This window comes from Anabrus simplex, chromosome 1, assembly GCF_040414725.1.
Source record: "Anabrus simplex isolate iqAnaSimp1 chromosome 1, ASM4041472v1, whole genome shotgun sequence".
NCBI classification, from domain to species: Eukaryota; Metazoa; Arthropoda; class Insecta; order Orthoptera; family Tettigoniidae; genus Anabrus; species Anabrus simplex.
In genome coordinates this window covers 1,082,447,480-1,082,466,772 of record NC_090265.1, presented here as the reverse complement: position 1 = coordinate 1,082,466,772, position 19,293 = coordinate 1,082,447,480, and the positions used below count along the sequence as shown (strand labels likewise).

Genomic DNA, 19,293 nt, shown 5'->3' with positions numbered 1-19,293 from the left:
ATAGATTCTCAAGGAAAATATTGTATTGAATAGTATATTATTGTATATTATAGTATTGAATATTGTATAGTATTAAATAGGTGGTTTTATTAAATTATCCACGAACCTACTACGCTGGTGTAGCAGGGGAAGAGGTGATACTCCCACGTGGCGCGTCCCAGGTGGCGGATAGGGGGAGTCCTAACCGGCTTGCTGGCGGACTTCAGGGAAATAAAATATGTCTCGCGGACCAAACACACAACCCCCTGTGGGTGGGGGACGCAGACGAAGAATACACCCACGGTATCCCCTGCCTGTCGTAAGTGGCAACTAAAAGGGGCGACCAAGGGATGATTATATTAGAACCATGAAACTCCTTGCGATCAGTACCACCACGCGGGGAACACCATGGGTCGCTTTGCCTTGCGCGTAATACCACTATGTTAGGTACCAAATAGGTTTGTGATTAGTAGCAGACGAGAGCGCAATGGCTTTTACAGTACCTTTGATTAGTAGAACTATATGAGTGACACCATGGGATGACAGAACCCATGGTTCTGGCTTGCCTATGATTAGTACCCACTATATGAGGAACACAACGGGATAGTATGAGTCCCTGTGGTTATTACACTTAGTTGATGAACACCATAGCTTTGCGTTGCCTGTCAATGGCGCCGCAATATGCGAAACACAGTAGGTCTGTAATACATGTGCGAATTTCATTACCTGTGAGTAGTACCATAATATGTGGAATACCGTGAGTCTACGCTACTCTTGATTAGTACTGCAACATGACAAATACCATGGTTCTACTTTTCTAGCGATAAGTACCATAAGAGGGGCCGATGACTTGGATTTTGGACTCCTTTCGACTACAAGCATCATCGATTCAGTATCGTGCTATAGAAGCAGTCCTTTGGTCAGTAATACTATTGTTTTACACCAGCTTCTGTGCATGTGAGGCACTGTGGGTCGGTTCCAGTGATCTTTTTGAATTCATATCCATCCATTCATTCATCGTCCTCACGTTTTGAATTGTGGTCAGTGAAGGATTTTGGGTTTTTAATTTGTCATTTCATTTCGTCTCATTTCGTACCATTAGGGGCCGATGACCTCAATGTTAGGCCCCTTTAAACAACAAGCATCAATCATCAATCATTATTAAATTATCCTTGAGATTCTATGCCTAGCATCATCTTCAATATGGAATAATAATGAGAGTTGTTACTTGTAAGCTGGAGCATGTCGAAAATTGTTAGTTTTTTTGTCGCGCGTGAGTTTTACTGATAGCCCTTTTCAAAAGTTGGCAGGTATAGTATTTGGAAAATTGAAAGTGGATTGCTCCATATGAAACGTAATCAGGCAAAAAAACAAATGTCTATTAAGGACATTTCAAAAAGAAAGTACTGTAACTATATTTTGCAAGAAGCGTGAAGGTAAACAATGTAAGATCTTTTATTATTACAATATTTATCATTGTGTTTTAAGTGCATTTATGTGGTATTTTCCACATCCATCATTTCCTTGATCTGTCAGGGTTTTTTTTTTGCGGGCCCCCACTAAAAGCGATGGATCAAGGTTTCACTGTATTAGGACTTGTAATACTTGCCATAATTTTGTTTAAAATCTGTTGTAATCAGTGTATTAAAATTTTTAAATAGAGTTCAAAAGTCTGTTTATAAGTGAAAGCAATGAACTTAAAATCTTTACATTTTCTGTTGGTGAACAGACTCTTGTGTATAAATGTTTCACTCCTTATTAGAATTATTTTTGACCATTTAAAGGGGATGGAACCAGAGCTTTATTACCCCCTCTAGGGACATCATAACCTTGATGTCGGTGTGGGGGCTTGTGTGCTTGTTGATCGCGAGGGCTGTGCCAGATCAGGGTGATCCCATGCTGGATTGGTTTCGGTGTAGGGCAACACTATCAAGGTGTCCCCCGAATTGCCTGAGAGGTGTCTGTGCTCTTTATTCTTCATTCACTATTTGTACCCTTCTATTCTCACCTTAAATTTCATTCCTCTCCCTGTCTAGCCAACCTCTCTGCCTCGGGTAGTAAAGTTCTATGGAGGTTCAATCGTCCCCCAATCACAAGTTTCGGGTCGTGGTGAGGTGATGCATGGCTACTGGGAGAGTAGTTCTTAGCGACCCTCCCCAATCACAAGTTTCGGGTCGTGGCAAGGTGATTTATAGCTACTGGGAGAGTAGTTCTTAGCGACCCACCTCCAGATACCAGGCACCCTCTGGTACGTCAGGGCTCTGCCGAAGGTCGACCTTTTATATCCCGGTTACTCGTGGAACCATGCATGGTTTTTGAGTTTGGTTTTGATTCTTCGAAGGCTGCAGGCCTTAAAACTGCGTCCTTTAATTGTTCAATTAGGAAACATAAACGTTTCAGTTGTGTTGACCTGTCTAATAAGGAAGTTTCTGAAGAGCGTCTGCCACGATTTGAGGTTGCGACCAGAATCGATGGACAGAGCTTTCTTCAAGAAAACCCATTCCTGATAAGCAATGCTATGGAAGGCCTTGTTGGTGAAGTAGATGAAATAGGGAAATTGCGGGATGGTAGCGTACCCATTAAGACTAGTATGCTCGTGCAGAGTAAAACGTTATTGGAAACCACAATGTTCGGGCCATTGCCAGTTAAGATTGAGAGCCACAAGTCCCTTAACTCCTGCAAGGGTTTATCTTTCATAAGAACTTGATTAAGGCCTCCGATGATGACCTTTTCCGGAGCCTTGCTCGTAGAGGTGTGTCCGGCATTAAACGTCTTAAGAGGCATGTCGGTGACAATCTCTACGACACGGGGGCTTTCATCTTAACTTTCGATCTTGAGAAACTGCCCGAACGTATTAAGGTATCCATGTACACACTTACTGTTCAGCCATATTTTCGTTCTCCTATGAGATGCTACAACTGCCAGTGGTTTGGCCACACCTCACCACACTACCAGGGATCATCAATATGCGGGGCATGTGGAAAATCGGCGCATGCCACTGCGGAGTGCACACCACCACCAGTGTGCGTTAACTGCACTGGGGAGCACGCCCCTCGGTCCAAGGAATGCCCTACATTTAAACAGGAGAAAAAGATCCAGGAGATTAAGACTCTGGATAAACATTCTTATCCAGAGTCACAGAAGAAGTATAAATCAATGGCTCATCCGAAATTCTCTGTCTCGTTTGCAGAGAAGGCCGCTAGTGTACGCATATCTCCCATAACTTTTGTACCCTCTGTCCCACCATCAATTCCGCAAACATCAAGTACCCAGCAAGTTATCATCAAACCACAGGTTCAACAGTCAGCAAGCACGTCATTGCCGAAGACGTCCGGGAACAACTCTTCCAGGACACATTCGGCGAGGAAGTCCTCCCTCACAAGGGCGGTGGGGAAAACTTCCTCAACAAAGGCTGGAAAATCACCTTCCAGCCATCGTTCAATTGACCCGAAAAAGGGGAAAAAAGGGAAGCATAAATGCTCCCCTACATGTGCGTGGAGAAGAAACGTTCTCCAACGAGACCGGGGGTCCCAGGATCCCGAAAAAAGCCTGGCAAGTCATCTGCCAGCACCTCCTCCAAAATGTTAGAAAACAGTGGGCAAGAGTGAGGGAACACGATGTCCCTCTATTCGATCACTTTCTGGGGAATGAAGTTCTCCCAGAAAGAAGGTGCACCGCTCGTGATAAATGAGATCACCGTCTGTGGAGTGCCCAGCCATCGCGTCTCCCTCTTCTAAGTGGACGATGGAGACTGAACCACTCATTATCGTGGATGATGACGACAATACCAACAAGAACGGCAGAAACTGGTAGGTAGCTGACCAAAAGAATGGCAAGCAGTTTTCATAATTTCGTAACACTACCAATCCACACAATGGCACCGTTTGAGACCTGGATACGACACGACTATGAGAGAATATTGTCTTTATTCTAAAGACAGATTAGCTGTGGATGGCGCGGTGACTGGGGGCGTTTGTACCCTGGTTCGCTCCAACATTTCCAGCGACAAAGTTCCGCTCCGTACTCAGCTAGATGCAGTTGCAGCTCACACTCCGTTGCCAATAATGACAATGGTGTGCAAGGTGTACATTCCACCGGACTATGATATTGAAAAGCGTGCATTACTCGATTTGATCGCTCAGTTACCTCCTCCTTTCCTCATGCTGGAAGACGTGAACGCCCGTAACACGCTTTGGTGATCTCAGTCTTCCTGTGCTAGGGGGAGGATGCTCGAGCGATTGATAAACCTATTCGATCTTTGTGTGCTTAATATAGGGGAACCGACAATTTCAGCTGCGCACCTGGCACATTTTCACACCTGGATGTAACTTTGTGCAGCCGTGCGCTAGTTCCCCTGCTACGGTGGCAAGTACACGAAAACCTCTGTGATAGTGACCACTTCCCGATAATTCTATCTCTCTTGAATCAAAGACAGTCCGAAGTACCCAGGCGCTGGTTACTTCGGCGGGCAAATTGACCAGAATTTTCCAAACGTCCAGTCATGGCCGATGATTTGCTGGGGTCTGTTGATGTCCACGTTTCTCCCATTACTAATGAAATTTTGGCTGCTGCAGAGGAAACCATTCCTTCCTCGTGCGGTATTCCTTGCCAGAAACAGGCCCCATGGTGGACAGACAAAATTGCAGCGGCCATACGTTATCGCCGACGGGCTTTTAAGCATTATCGTCGGAATCCAATGATGGCCAATCATATCATATTTAAGCGTCTGCGCGCGAAGGCCCATTTTTTGATTCGTGAAAGTAAGAAAGCTACGTGGGAAAAGTATGTGTCTTCCATGATGGCACATACTCCGTCATCACTAGTGTGGACAAAACTCTGCCGTATTGTCGGAGTACAGAATGTGCCCTCAGTCCCTGGAATCTCCATTAATGGAGATATAGTTACGATTCCTTCAGTCATTGCAGACTCCATTGTGTCACATTTCGATGATACGTCCAGCTCTGGGAGATATGACTATGCATTTCTTCCAATTAAGCACGAAGCAGAGGCACACCACCTCTCTTTTACCTCTAGTGCACTCGCGCTATGCAGAGACAAGGCCCCTGGACCGGACAAAATCCACAATCAAATGCTACAGATGTCTCAAGGATATCCTCACCCTATTCAACAGAATATGGAGTGAAGGTATGTTCTCAAGCCAGGTAAAGATCCAAAACTTCTGGATAGTTATAGGCCAATATGCATTACAAAAGGCTGTTGTAAGCTATTTGAAAGGGTGGTTAACCAGCATCTTATGTGGGCCATGGAAAAGGAAGGTCTCTTGTCTAACTACCAGCGTGGTTTTCGCTCTCATCGGTCTGCCACTGATAATCTGGTCAGACTGGAGAGCACATTCAGGAGGCCTTTCTCCGATAGAAACATCTAGTCGCCGTGTTTTTTGACCTGGCTAAAGCTTACGATACTGCCTGGCGATATGGGATTCTCCCCACACTACCAGGAGACATCCGTTGTGAGTTGGCGATGTATTGAGAGGTGAAGAGACATTGAACCCAGAAGAAATCGCCTGCGAGGATGTGTTTGGCAGGGAAGACTGGCCATCGCATGACCCAGCAGAGCCAGGAGAGATAGCCGGCACCTGCTGACGTTGATGAGGGGGAAAGGTCAGGCAGCTTGCGCACAAGGGAGAGGGCGCGTTGCTGGGCGACATGGTGCATGGTCACCTTTTGTGCGGGGATGTCGATAGTGACTCCGAGATGGGTCAGGATAGGAGACGGGTGCAGCACCGACTTGGAGTAGTTAAGGGTAATACCCAGGATATGGGTAAGATAAACGTCGATCTCGCGCATGAGAACGCTGGTGAGATCGGGACTGGATGAGCCAGTCGTCCAGATAAGGGATCATCTGAATGCCAAACTCGCTGGTCAGAAGTTGCTGCACTGCTACGGCCCAGTGTTGCTTGACAGATGGGGCCAAGCTATGCCCAATCAGCAGGCGAGTCCAGCGATACCGGGACCCCCGGTAGAGAATACCATAGGGGTGCCGGGTATCGCGGGAAATGGGGATGTGGAAGAAACCCGACCAGAGGTCGAGTTTGCAAGCAAAATGGTGAGCAGGGATAGAAGTGAGCGCCTGCGCTGGGCCTTGGAGAGAAAAGGGGGGATGCGTAATGAAGGGGGTCCAGGCACTCGGGTCATAAATGACCCAGGCTGCACCTGTTTCCTTAGGTACCAGGAACAGGGGAAAGGCTGACGTACACTCACTCCTCTCGATGAAACCAGCCTCCAGAAGTTCTGCGATGACTTCGTCGAGGAGGGCCGAGGGACGAGTAGGCCTGAAGACGGTGGGGGCTTCAGCAGGACGCAGCAAGTAGACTCCCGAAGCCAAAATCCGTGATGCGTAGCGGCCTTGCGGTGTGTCCAGGTAGGGTACTGCAGCTGCTGCTGGGACGGCGAGAGATGTGTAGAACGACGGACGAGGGCGGCTGGCTGGAACTGGTGGCGAGCCTGGATGGCCGTGTTGTGGAAGTGGCTCGGTTGGAGGTCGAGGGCGGAGCCAGGGGCCACTCCAGTCGGCCTGGCTCATGTTCCTCCAGCTCTTTTGAGTCCAAGTAGGAAATGCATTTTCTCAACATTACGTTCAAGAAAATGGAGTACCTCAGGGATCAGTACTGAGTGTCACGCTGTTCGCAATTGCCATAAACAGCATAGTTGCTGCTGCTGGGCCCGCAGTCGTTCCATCGCTGAATGTAGACGATTTAGCTCTATAGTACAGCTCCTGAAGGGTAGTGTTTGCTGAGAGACAGCTACAAGCTATTAACCGAGTTGACAGATGGACCCTGCAACATAGTTTTCGATTTTCAGCAGCGAAAACCTCAGTTGTACACTTCTGTCGATGTCGGCTTGTACATCATGAACCAGAGTTCTGCTTGCAAAACAGTGTCTTACAAGTGGTAGACACTGGCAGATTCCTGGGACTCCATTTTTATAAGAGACTAACGTGGCAGCCCCACATCCGTCAGTTGACGGTTGTTTGCATGAAGAGACTTTACATTCATAAGTTTCTCAGCGCCACTTCGTGGGGGGCTGACCGTACGGTGCTGCTATTTTTTACATGGCAACGGTCCTCTCCCGAACTGACTATGGAAGTGCGGTTTATGGCTCGGCATCAAAATCTACGCTGAGCCTTTTAGACAGTATTCACCATAGTGGAATTAGGCTGGCAACGGGAGCTTTCCGTACTAGCCCCATTCCCAGCCTACTCGCTGAAGCGGGATTTCCATCTTTATGGATAAGGAGGCAGCAGTTACTCCTCACGTACGCTGCCAACATTCGTGAAATGCCGCTACATCCAAGCTATCAATGCATCTTTAGTACCCAATACCGCCTGAGGTACCAAGACCGGCCATATGCCACACGGCCGGTCGGGTTTCAAATTCATAGCTTGTTACACGTTATAATTCTCATGTTAGGTCCGTATTGAAATGTACGTAAATACAAAGTATGTTGCAAGTGTTTTCATTTTTTATATCCACCTATTCAATACAAAGAGATCTTTTTAGAAATGAAATATTATTATAAAATGTTAAGGGACATGTTTCGCCCATATTAAGGGCATCATCAGCCTCAAACTCAAACCTGTATGGTGAAAAATCAGGATCCTGATTGTTCTTACAAGTCATAAAAAGATATCATTGTAGGTGTCTGTCCAAACATACAAATTGTTAGAATGTCCTTGGCTAAAATTGCAGTATCAAGCTACATGTCAAAAGTTCACACGATTATACTTTCTGGAGCGTTGAAAAACTTGTTGGGGTAGAGCAATAAAGAGTTCAGTCTTTATAGTGAAACAGAAATGTGCCTCCTTGAATACTCCTGTTAGAGGATAAGAAAAAGCAAAGCTGATAAACTGTCACAGATGCCAATTTCGTGTGTTGTGAAAAGACAACAGCCTTCTTAAGTAGCTGTTCAGCTGCCTATAGTCTATTTAACTGGCTGAAGGAGTGAAAGTCGAATGCGTTATGATAAGATAACTGTGTTCCTTAAGTAATTGTGGGAGCAAGGAACTAACCTTTCCATAACTAATTTACATTTTTACAGACGAAAGGACTTCACACCAAAGAGCTCTATCAGCGTCGATAAACCTTCGACTTTCGCTCCTTCAAACAAGATAAATACATCTATAGACAACCAAATGCTTTTTCCTTTTTAGCCAAGGACATTCTAACAATTTGTATGTTTGGACAGACACCTACAATGATATCTTTTTATGACTTGTAAGAACAATCAGGATCCTGATTTTTCACCATACAGGTTTGAGTTTGAGGCTGATGATGCCCTTAATATAGGCGAAACATGTCCCTTAACATTTTATAATAATATTTAATTTCTAAAAAGATCTCTTTGTATTGAATAGGTGGATATAAAAAATAACAACACTTGTAACATACTTTGTATATCATAGCTTGTGTCGTGATTTAAATATAGATATCGGTAGTTGTCTTGAACAAACTTTTAGCGAGGTACCTCCGTGGTTAGTTCAACAACCAGAAACGCATCTAGATCTACTCCGTGGACCCAAAGTGAACACGGATTCCTCTGTTTATCGGAGGTATTTCCAGGATTTCATTCACCAATATCCAGCTGCAAGACATATCTTCACGGATGCTTCTAAAATCGGAGAAAATGTTGGTTGCTCTTTCGTCACTGATGATATGAGCACGAAGATCTCGCTTCCTTGTGTATGTAGCGTGTATACTGCGGAGCTTTACGCCATCTTAGAAGCTGTGCAGTTTGCACTAGGTGACAAAAGAAGCCACTTTATTATGTGTACGGACTCATTAAGCTCTCTGCAGTCTATTGAAACCTGTTTCTTGCAACACCCACTGGTCCAGCAGATTCATGACCTTCTAGCCAGGTTAAGTGATACTGGCACCAGAATCACTTTCGCGTGGCTTCCAAGCCATGGTGGGATTGCGGGAAATGAACTTGCGGATGAAGCTGCAAAGGAAGCGGTACTTTTACCTCGGCAAGACCTGTCAATGAACCTGCTAAAGATATTTCTGAGCTATGTTTAACCATCTTGGCATCCTGGGAATCGAAGTGGCTAGCTATCCGAACTCCCAAAAAGCTGGGAGCAATTAAGAAGACAACCACTGTGTGGCGGTCCTCTTTCCGACCTTCTCAGAGAGAGGCCATAGTATTGTGTAGGCTGAGGATAGGTCATGGACGATCTACGCATTCTTATCTCCTAAAGAAGGAAGGCCCCCTAGTGTGTTCTTGTGGTGCCAACTTCACTCTGGCCCACATCTTCACAGAGTGCGCCGATCTCTCTGGCCTAAGACGGAGCCTCGGCCTGCAGGAAACACTCTAAAACATACTAGCCGATGACGCGACTACTGCCAATCTCGTCATCCGCTTTATGTGCGACAGTGGATTATTCAAGGGAATGTAATTTACAAGTGTACTGTTACTCAAGGAACACACGTTCCCTTTTGATTCGTTAGTAATTTTTTTGCCTAATGCAATAATTTTGTGTTTTATTTTGTACTTCATTTCCAAATTCCTTAGTTGAATATATATTTCTATTTCATTTTAAATTTCTTTTTCACTAATTTGTTCAGAGAGGATGATTACCTAGTTGTACTTCCTCTTAAAACAAAAATCACCACCACCACCACCACCACCACCACCACCACCACCACCACCACCACCACCACCACCACCACCAGAGCTCTATTCCCTGATATCTTTGCACCTTTCAAAATTATAACTGTTCAAATTTTGCAGAGGGCTGATGCACTTACATGAGGAGTTTCCAGCATCCAAGGCTGAAGGCTATAAACCAGCTATTGCTCACAGAGATTTCAAATCTAAGAATGTGCTTCTAAAGGCTGACCTTACTGCCTGCATTGCTGATTTTGGGTTGGCACTCGTGTTCTTACCTGGTCAGCATTGTGGAGACACCCACGGTCAGGTATGTAATGTGTCCCTCTGTTTGTGACAACTTGCCAACACTCGAGACATTTTGAATGTACATAAGTTTTATTTTGAAGTGAGATTTATGGAAAATTGAAATTGAAATTGAAGATCCTTTCGCAGTTGAACACCTTACAAGTGTTTTGTTATAATCTTGAAACAGAAAGTCCTGCAAATTTCGTGCTGTAACATCTTCATATCTGAAAAGAATTTAACTACTAGATCATCATCATCCATCATGTGACCCTTCCTGCTTCCTCGGTAGGATGGTGTTGAATGATCTCTTGTCATTATTGCCTGTCCGTTTAGGACTCTCTCGATGATCACTCTCCAGTCCCCTCTTTTACTCTCTACATCTATCTTCACTTGGTCCAGCCATAGTTTCCTTGGTCATCCAACAGGTCTCCTTCTGCTGACTGTTCCATGTATGTATATAGTGTTTGAGTGCCTGGCATTCTCTTTACATGCCCGAACCATTTAAGTCTTGCAGACTTCAGTCTTTCTTCCAGAGAGTGCTCTATTCCCAAAGATGTTCTGACATCCTCATTTCTCACATGATCTTGCCATGTTTTCAGCATGGCATTGCTAAGAAATTTCCCTTCACAGGCCTGCAGTTTACCAAGGTCTCTAATCTGCAACGTGCAGGTTTCTAGGCCATATGAGAGTTTCAGAATAAGATACGATTTATACAAGGGCATGTTGGTTCGTAGTGGTACCTTCTTGTCCCAGATCAGAGGACATATGAGGTTATAGAATTTAGACTCATAGGCCACCCTATTAAGTACTTCTTCACCTGCTCCACCCTTGTTTGAAAGCACGCTCTCAAGGTACTTGAATTCTTGTACTGTTGTAATCTATTATCCATCAAATTGTACTTGGCAATCGGTATTATTTCTACTCATTTTTATGACAACTTTTTTTGTTTTGCTTGCTTTCATCTTAAAATCATTGAACTTGGCTACCCATTTGATGAGTCATTCTTGTACCTCCTTTTCTGTTTCCCTCCAAACAGAAACTTCATCAGCGAACACCAAGGCATTTAATTCTCCATTTAGTTCTTCCTTCAAGTCCTTCATTAGGTCATCCACGACTGCCACAAACTGCAGGGGGTGAAAGAGCACTCCCTTCTTGTATTCCCGAGTTGTCTCAAACCATTCTGAATGGCCATCACCAATTGTGATGTAACTGTAGTACTTAATGTATAATATTTTGATCATGTCAATAAATTATTTTGGTATGGCTAGTTTTTCTGGGCTTCTCCAGGTGACATCTCTTGGAATGCTGTCAAGCCTTTTCCAAATCCATGATGATCACAAATGCACTGCCGGACAAAAAAAGTTATGCACCCAGAAAGAGTGGTCGAAAGTGAATGAAACTACATATGCTGAAAGACCATGTGCCATTATTGAACTGATTACAATATGGGATGAAGGAGACAAAAACCATTGGCAGTTACAGATGGAACGTTGGAGCCAGGTCATTGGCCGCATTGCATGCTCTTACGAGGTTCGGAATGGTTACAGATAAGGATAAAGGTTTCCACCTGCTCAATACAATAAAATAGTGAAATTATTATAATATCACATGTTTATCATCTGTCATATTAGGGACCGGTTTCAGCACCTTCTTGTGCCATCATCAGCCTAGGAAATTTTTGCAAGGCTTTTTAAATAGCTACATGAAATACTTATACCAGTGTAAAAACATGAACAGAGCATTCTAGACTAGGTTGTAAATTTTTACCATTACGTATGTGACTTAAAATCTATGTGATTAAAATAGAGACTAGATTAATCTTTGTGGGATAATAGACACGTCATGAGACATTTATATACATTTTTGAATTTAGAGCTCTTTGCGTTATCGATTTGATATAACTATTGTAAAACTAATTGTAACACCCAGTTTTGATAAAATCTTTCTTGTAGGGCAAAACTCATACAGCTATACAGTATGTACGACTGGCCTTAAAGAGTAAAAAGCATTCCTTTAAAAGTTTATGTCCTTATGCACTTTGTAAAATACTAAACTAACAGCTGATTTCTAGAACACTGTTCTCTTCATGTGGGTAGAATAACTTATCATTGTCCATTTTCTAGCTTGAAACAGTTCCTCTTAACATGTGATCTAAGAACCAACTATAATGTACACACTTTCTTCCGTATGAATAAAAGATCTAATGCCACAGTCTTTGTACAGTTGTTCTAAAACAGCTTAATTTGATGATGTGCTATGAAAGTTAGTTTTATATTTCAATGTTGATCCAATATTGATATAGGGCTGAGGCCGTACGTTGATTGACAATATATCTGGAAAATTTCAATTTTCAGGTGGATTTGAATGAGTTTAGAGCGATCTCGAACCAACACGGACCTAAAAGTAGAGACGAATTCGTAAAAAGACTAGTAAGGAAGGAAACTCGCCTCAAGCACCAAGTTGACAAGGTTAGGTGGGGGGAGGGTAGCAGGCCGCTTCCTTCCCACTCCTAGGCCTTTCCTGTCCAATCGTTGCCATAAGACTTATCTGTATCGGTGCGATGTAAAGCAAAATAATAGCAAAAAAAAAATATTTTGTTATTACTGACCATGCTATGATGATCATAGAATACAGTAGAACCTTGATAATTCAAAATCAGTTAATTCAGTATCCCACCTAATTCAAAGAAGCTCTCATTCCAGAAAACATGAGGTACGGCTTTGCATGTTATTTAAATTGTTTAATTTGAAATACAGATAATTCGTAATTCGAAAAACAATGTCGGTCCCATTACCAAAATTCAGACTTTTAATCCAAAACTGCCTTTACATTTTAAAAAGTAGTATTTTTCAGAGTAATTTAAATTTAAAATTTATCTGCGTCATGATATAACGCGTCTTCCAGAACGTGCTGGGGTAGCTTTCCGTACTTTCACCCTCTTCAGTGTGTGTACAGTGTGCTTCATATTTGCTAAGTTTGAGTAAAATCATAATTCTTTTTTATTCAGCGTTTGAAGGAATGCTGTAATATCATGTAGCAGGCGGTGTGTGGAGAAGCAGAATCCGCGAACACTGGCAATGCTGATAGTTGGCGAAAAAGAAGCCGAGACTTCCTCCACATGTCGTAGGGAAGTTCGATAAGCCATGACGTTTTAAGGGTGTCGGGCATTTTCCGTGCAAGTACAAGGCATCTAAGAAAATACAAACAGTACCGTACAATAATCCAAGAAATAAAGCATTTGCACAAGGGAGCCAGCATAATTTGTCCTCGTCTTTGAATCGTATTTTTTCTTTCGTTGCCTGAGGTTATGTTTGCCAGTGATGTATCCAACTGCATTATTTGAATAATATAAACGCACCTTATTAAATACATTTCGGAAACAGTTTTTTCCATGGCATTTCACAGGGTTGAGCTGTGAATGAAAGTGGTTGCATGCATTAATGGATCTTAGAATACTTTGTGACACGGCAAGGGTTGGAAAACCGAATTACGAGAGAAGTACCATGGTGGGAAATCATACAAGAATAGAGTTACTGTACTGTGTTGTAATGCAGACGGATGCGAGAGACTTCCTCCCCTCGTCATAGGAAATTCTATAAGTCATGATGTTTTAAGAATATTGGATGCTTTCCTTGCAAGTACAGGACATCTAAAATGCATACAGTACAGTAATCCAATGAATAAAGGACTTGCACTGGGGAGCCAGCATAATTTATCCTAGTCTTTGAATCGTACGTTTTTCTTTCGCTGCTTGAGGTTGTTTGTCAGTGAGTTATTCAAGTGCATTATTTGAATACGGTAATGCACCTTTTCGTATACATTTTGGAAATAATTTTTTCCATGGCACTTGAAAGGTTTAAACTGTGAATCAATGTTAATTGCATGCAGTAATGGGTCTTGGAATATTTTGTAACGAGACAAGGGTTGGCATTTCTGAATTACGAGTTGGCGGTTAATTCAAAACAACATAATTCCAAGTCCGGGTTTTTCATCCCAACGACATCAAATTAACGAGGTTTTACTGAAATTGACTGTTGGTGTTATTTATTTCCAAAGAAATATTAAAATTCTGTTTCTTTAAAAGATTAGTAAATTGTAAATTAATGATGGTGTAAGTGAAAGTTGCAAAAAAAAAAATTTTTATTTTCTTTGTATCCCTAATAGTGATCCTTAATGAGTGTAGAAGTAGATTCGCCGTTAACTTTGTTGATGATTTTATGTACAAAATCTTTACTATATGCATTACAAAGTGCAATTTCAAGGACGGTCTTAATTTTTCTTTTGAAGTCTTCATGTCACGGGAATATTGTGAGCTTTGTAGACGAAACTGTAAAAGGTGCTCTCATGTAGGTTCCAGGATGAAGAGAGTCTTGTCTGATGATATTAATAGTTTGAGTGGGTTTTATGAAAGTTTTGGAGGAGAAATTGTTATTTTTTCTTATCACTGTGATGTTGAGAAAATTGAGTTATGAGTTAGTTTGATTTTCCAAAGTGAACTTAATATAGGGGTCCAGGGAGTTGAGTTGATCCAAAACTGCATAACTTCTCATCATTTGTTGATCAGTTATAGCAAAAATATCGCCTACATATCTGACCCGTAGCATGATGTCTTTGACACTAAGGATTTTGGACTTCTGAAGGTTGTGTATATAAATTTCTGCCAGGATCCCAGAGGTTGGAGCACCCATCAGAAGATTCTTCTTCTTATTTTAAATGAGAAAAAATAGTTGGAACGTACAAAGATTAAAATGTTCATGAGATCATCTATTTCAAATTTACTGAGATTGCTGTATTCAAGAAGGTTATCATTAATAATGTTAATAGTATCCTTAACAGGACTGTTGGGATACATATGGGATACATATTTGTAATGTCAAAAAAGAATTAATCATGTCTGAAGGTTGTTGAAAAATCTTTTACGATATTACAAAATTCAATTTATTTCTTTACCAAAGACTTGCCTCTAAAAGTAAATTGTTCCTTTAGAAAATTGTGTATAAATTGGGAGGTTTTGTATCTCGGACTATTTCTGGAGTTAACCATGGGTCTAATGGGAGCTCCGTCCTTGTGGATCTTTGTCAACGCTCTTGCTATTGGAAGTCTCGGGTTCATATTAATAAGCTTGGACGTATCTTGCTCACTTACAATGAAAGTAGCATGTTTTTAAAAAGTTTGTTTGAGTGTTCTTTGAATCTGGTTAGTGGAGTTCTTGTTAACTTTTTAAAATGAATTATTTGCAAAAAATGTTTCAACTTTTTTAAAGTATCTTTGTGCATCATCACTGTGGCGTTACCCTTATCGGCTTTCCGCGTTTTCTTTCTAGACTCCTTCTATAAGAATCCATTTGACTTTGCTTGATCTTCAAGTAATTTTCTACACAGTTTCCACTCATTACCAATTCAATGCTTTGAGATAAACTTGTGTCCTCATTTTTAGGGAGAAAGGAGTTCCCCTGCATTTACTAACTTTAAATTTAATGTAATATTCAACTGCCAAAGAAATCATTACTTTTGAACAACTCACTGTATCAGAAGACCTCAAGAATATTTTAAATATGTTTTCTACAGACTTTTCATCTTGGCATATTTTAAATATGTTTTCTACAGACTTTTCATTTTGGCATTATTTTAAAGAACATTGCCAATCATTTTATAATATAGTTACTCTATACAGTTGTATTTGACAAAACAGGACTAGAAAAGTCCTACAGTGTTCCTATTATTGTGCATGCCTTATTTTATACTGCTTATGGTCAATTTTAACTTGCATCTTTGAATATTAGATCTCTTGTAATCGTCTTCATCAACTGAAAATGTCCCTAACTAGGGGATGAAACATATTGAAATGTTAAAGATTTTGTAACTTATTCTTTTTGAATATTTAATGTAATGTATTGGAAAGGTGGACTCCTCCTTTAAACAATATAAACATTATTGACCATTCGTATATCTCAGTTTGTTTGTGACATGTTTCAGTCTTGTGTACAAATGATCAAAAGTTTTATTATTTTAAATTTAAGAATTACACTTTTTAATAGACTATACATTTTCCTAGTCAAAACATTTATGCAATTTTGTGTCAATACGACAATTCTTGGTGTTATGCAGATATATAAAATTTTGTTCATATATTTCATACCTCATTGATATTTTGTATTTTATTTAGACAAGTAAAAGCTGCCGAATATGGGTGCCACCACAAGATTTAACATTGTCAGTACTAGGGTTAAAAGAAATGTATATTTTATTCAGTATTGGAGTACATCATTATGTAGGATTAATTTCTTGTAAATAAAACACAAAGCCAATTTCCTGTGTAATATTGCCTCTCCCTCTGTACATGGCATTCATAGATCTTGCTAAAGCCTTTGATTTGGTTAAAAGAGATGCCCTGTGGAAGATCCTAGCAAGCGTAGGCTGTCCTCAGAAGTACATAAATATTTGTAGATTGCTGCATGTTAATATGAAGGGCATGGTTCTTGTCAACAATAACCCTGCAGAAAATTTTGAAATCACAGCAGGTGTGAATCAAGGTTGTGTGATAGCTACAACTCTGTTCTCAGTATTTGTTGGGACTATACTTCATCTTGTTGATGGGATAGAGGTTTATTCAGTCTCAGTAGACTACGAGCCAAGACCAAAAAATCCACTACATCCATCATTGAACTTCAGTATGGTGATGACAGTGTTGTTCTTGCAAACTCAGAACAAGATTTACAGGCATTCTTAAATGCATTTGATGAAGCGTATACAAGTATTGGTCTAAGCCTTAACGTCCAGAAGATACAGATCCTTCACCAGCCTGCACGCAACTCCACCTCCGTATGTCCTACAATCACAGTCCAAGGTAAAGTTCTGAAGAACATAGAACATTTCCAATATTTTGGCAGCCATCTCTCACAAAATGCAAATATTGATAATAAGGTTCAACACTGCCTCAAATGTGCTAGTATGGCTTTTGGTCGTCTTCGGGTAAGGGTCTTTGATAATCATAATATCAGCACTCAGACCAAGCCTTATGTGTACAATGCTACCGTTATACCATCTCTTACATACAGATGCGAAACGTTGACAACTACAGAAGGCACATATGATGCCTGGAAAAATACCATCATTGTTGCCTGAGAAGGATCCTGAGGGTGAAATGGCAAGATCGATGCACTAACATCAGTGTTCTGGAAGAAGCTAACTCCACTAGCATTGAGGCCATGATTATCAAGCACCAACTCCGTTGGACAGGCCACATCGTTCGCATGCCTGAATTCTATCTCCCAAAACAAATTATGTACTCCCCGGTAAAGGATGGTCATAAAAAACTTGGAAGACCACAAAAGCGTTACAAAGATGCACCAAAAACCAACATGAAAAAGCGTCAAGTCAAAACCAACAACTGGGAATCTACTGCACGTAGCCGCACAGTCTGGCGTTGTAATGTCTGGGATGGAACTCAGCGCTTTGAGCAAGAAAGGCAGAGAACAGAAACTGGCAAGGACAATGCAAAAAAAAAAAAAAAAACAGGAGCTCGTGAAGAAAAACCTAACAGAACAAATGTGTGTCAAAAATGTGGAAAAAACTTTATTTCTAGGATTGGTCTCTACAGTCACTTAAGATCTCGCAAAAACTCTTTCAGGAAGACAACCATACTCGTCAACGAGGGATAGCCTATTATTGCCTCATGTCAAAATATTGGAATCAGTGCAGATGTTCAGCACTGAATGAAGAACACTGGAAGAAGAAATAATTGCAAACTGCTTTAAAAAAGCTGGAGTTGCTTATGCAGAAGGCGGTATCACAGGAAGTGAAGTGTTCGATGATGCAGAAACAGAGGAAAACTGGATGTATTCATATGAACAAGTGTGAATCTTGCTTACTATGTCAACATGGACTGTGATGTGTTAGTAAGGGGGTGGGGGTGGCAAATAAACCACCAAACAAACACTACTGATTATGAAATTGCGGCAGACATTGTGAATGATAGAAATCCATGTGATGAAGTGGAAGGGGAAGATGTGGCTCAGTGTGTTTGACAGAGTTTGACCCTTGTGCAGGCAACAAACATGGCACATAACCTTCAAGATTTTCTTCTGTCACAAAGTGATGTGCTAGAATCTGTCTTAAATTCATATGCAGTAGTTGGCAACTATCTTGAATGTTCTTTAGTGTCTGGGAGTGATCAGAAGAAAATTACAATTTAAAAAAAAAAAGTTCAGAAAATAGTGTACTGGAACAGTGTCAAATTTTTTATGCTGAAAATTTACAGAACCCTTTTGCAGTTACTGTATATCCTTACTTTGTGTGTGGGTGTCCTAATTTTCGTATCATCTAATAAATATAAAGCTATTTTATCTGTAAATACAGGCTGAAGTAATGTAGATCCTGCAGTGGATATAACACGTGAGTTCTTAAGAATTGACTTATTTCAGTATAATAAATTAAATTCAGAGGTCTCCAAAATTTTGTTCACATGTATTTTACTGTATATCCCTCCACAAGAAAGCCATCCGGCCATAAAAATGGGCTATAAACATAAAAGTGCTCACCTCAGGTGATTGGGAAAAGACCAGGAAGAAGATGAAGATTATACTTCCCATCATAATCACCTATTATGGCTGCTATTTCTTCCATTATTTCCTCTTCAGACTCTTCATCCTTAATTCGTGAAGATGTAACCAGGTTTGATGGCCCTATTCGCTTGCATCTTACGTGTTATGAAAAATTTCCCCACCCATCTCACATTATTTATTATTTTTCATACATTCAGTAGTAGTTTCTGCAATATCCGTAACTGTTTGAAGATTATCATTACTTGTACCAGGTATTGCCTTGGCAACAACCTTTCTTCTCTGATAAGCACTGATTTTGCGTTTAGATTTAGGTAAATCAGAGGATTTGCTTTTCAGATAAAAAGTGCACACTGCTATTATTTTCAGCGCAACGTCAAATTTTACACTCCTTCATTACAATTTGCTTTACTGAAATCTTGAAGTTGTCCTTTGTAAAGTGTTCAGAGCACACCACTTCTTATTCTTTTTCTCTCACTCTCTATGTTCTTTGTAGCCATTTCGGTTTCCCAGGATATAGATCATTTGGGTGACTTTTCCAGATTGTTTTTACCAGGGTTGAAATTGTAACCAATCACACAACACTGAGGCATCTTGCAACCATCACTGATTTATACTGACTTAGCAAATGTCATGGGATAATCACCTAATAGCGTGTGGGGCCTCCTCTGGCCCTGCAAACTGCAGTTTGACGCCGTGGAAGTGAGTCGACAAGTCCCTGGTAGTCTTCTGGACGCAGCTGACACAAAATCGTTTGCAGAGCGGCCACCAGTGCTGGTCTGTTCGTGGGTGCAGGATCCATAGCACAGAGCCTGCGTTCCAGGACATCCTAGATATGCTCGA

General features: G+C 41.2%; 1 protein-coding gene across 4 annotated transcripts in view; it reads left to right on the top strand.

Annotated features, from left to right (window-relative positions):
- Positions 1-19,293, top strand: part of put (activin A receptor type 2 punt) — a 317,293-nt gene that overhangs the window by 153,477 nt on the left and 144,523 nt on the right. For all 4 annotated transcript variants that reach the window (XR_010858587.2, XM_067137221.2, XM_067137220.2 and 1 more), the window contains exon 7: positions 9,726-9,912. Coding sequence is in view for 3 of the 4 variants with exons in the window: in XM_067137221.2 (XP_066993322.1) it covers positions 9,726-9,912 (187 nt within the window). In the remaining variant the exon portion in view is untranslated. The remainder of the gene's footprint in view (positions 1-9,725; positions 9,913-19,293) is intronic.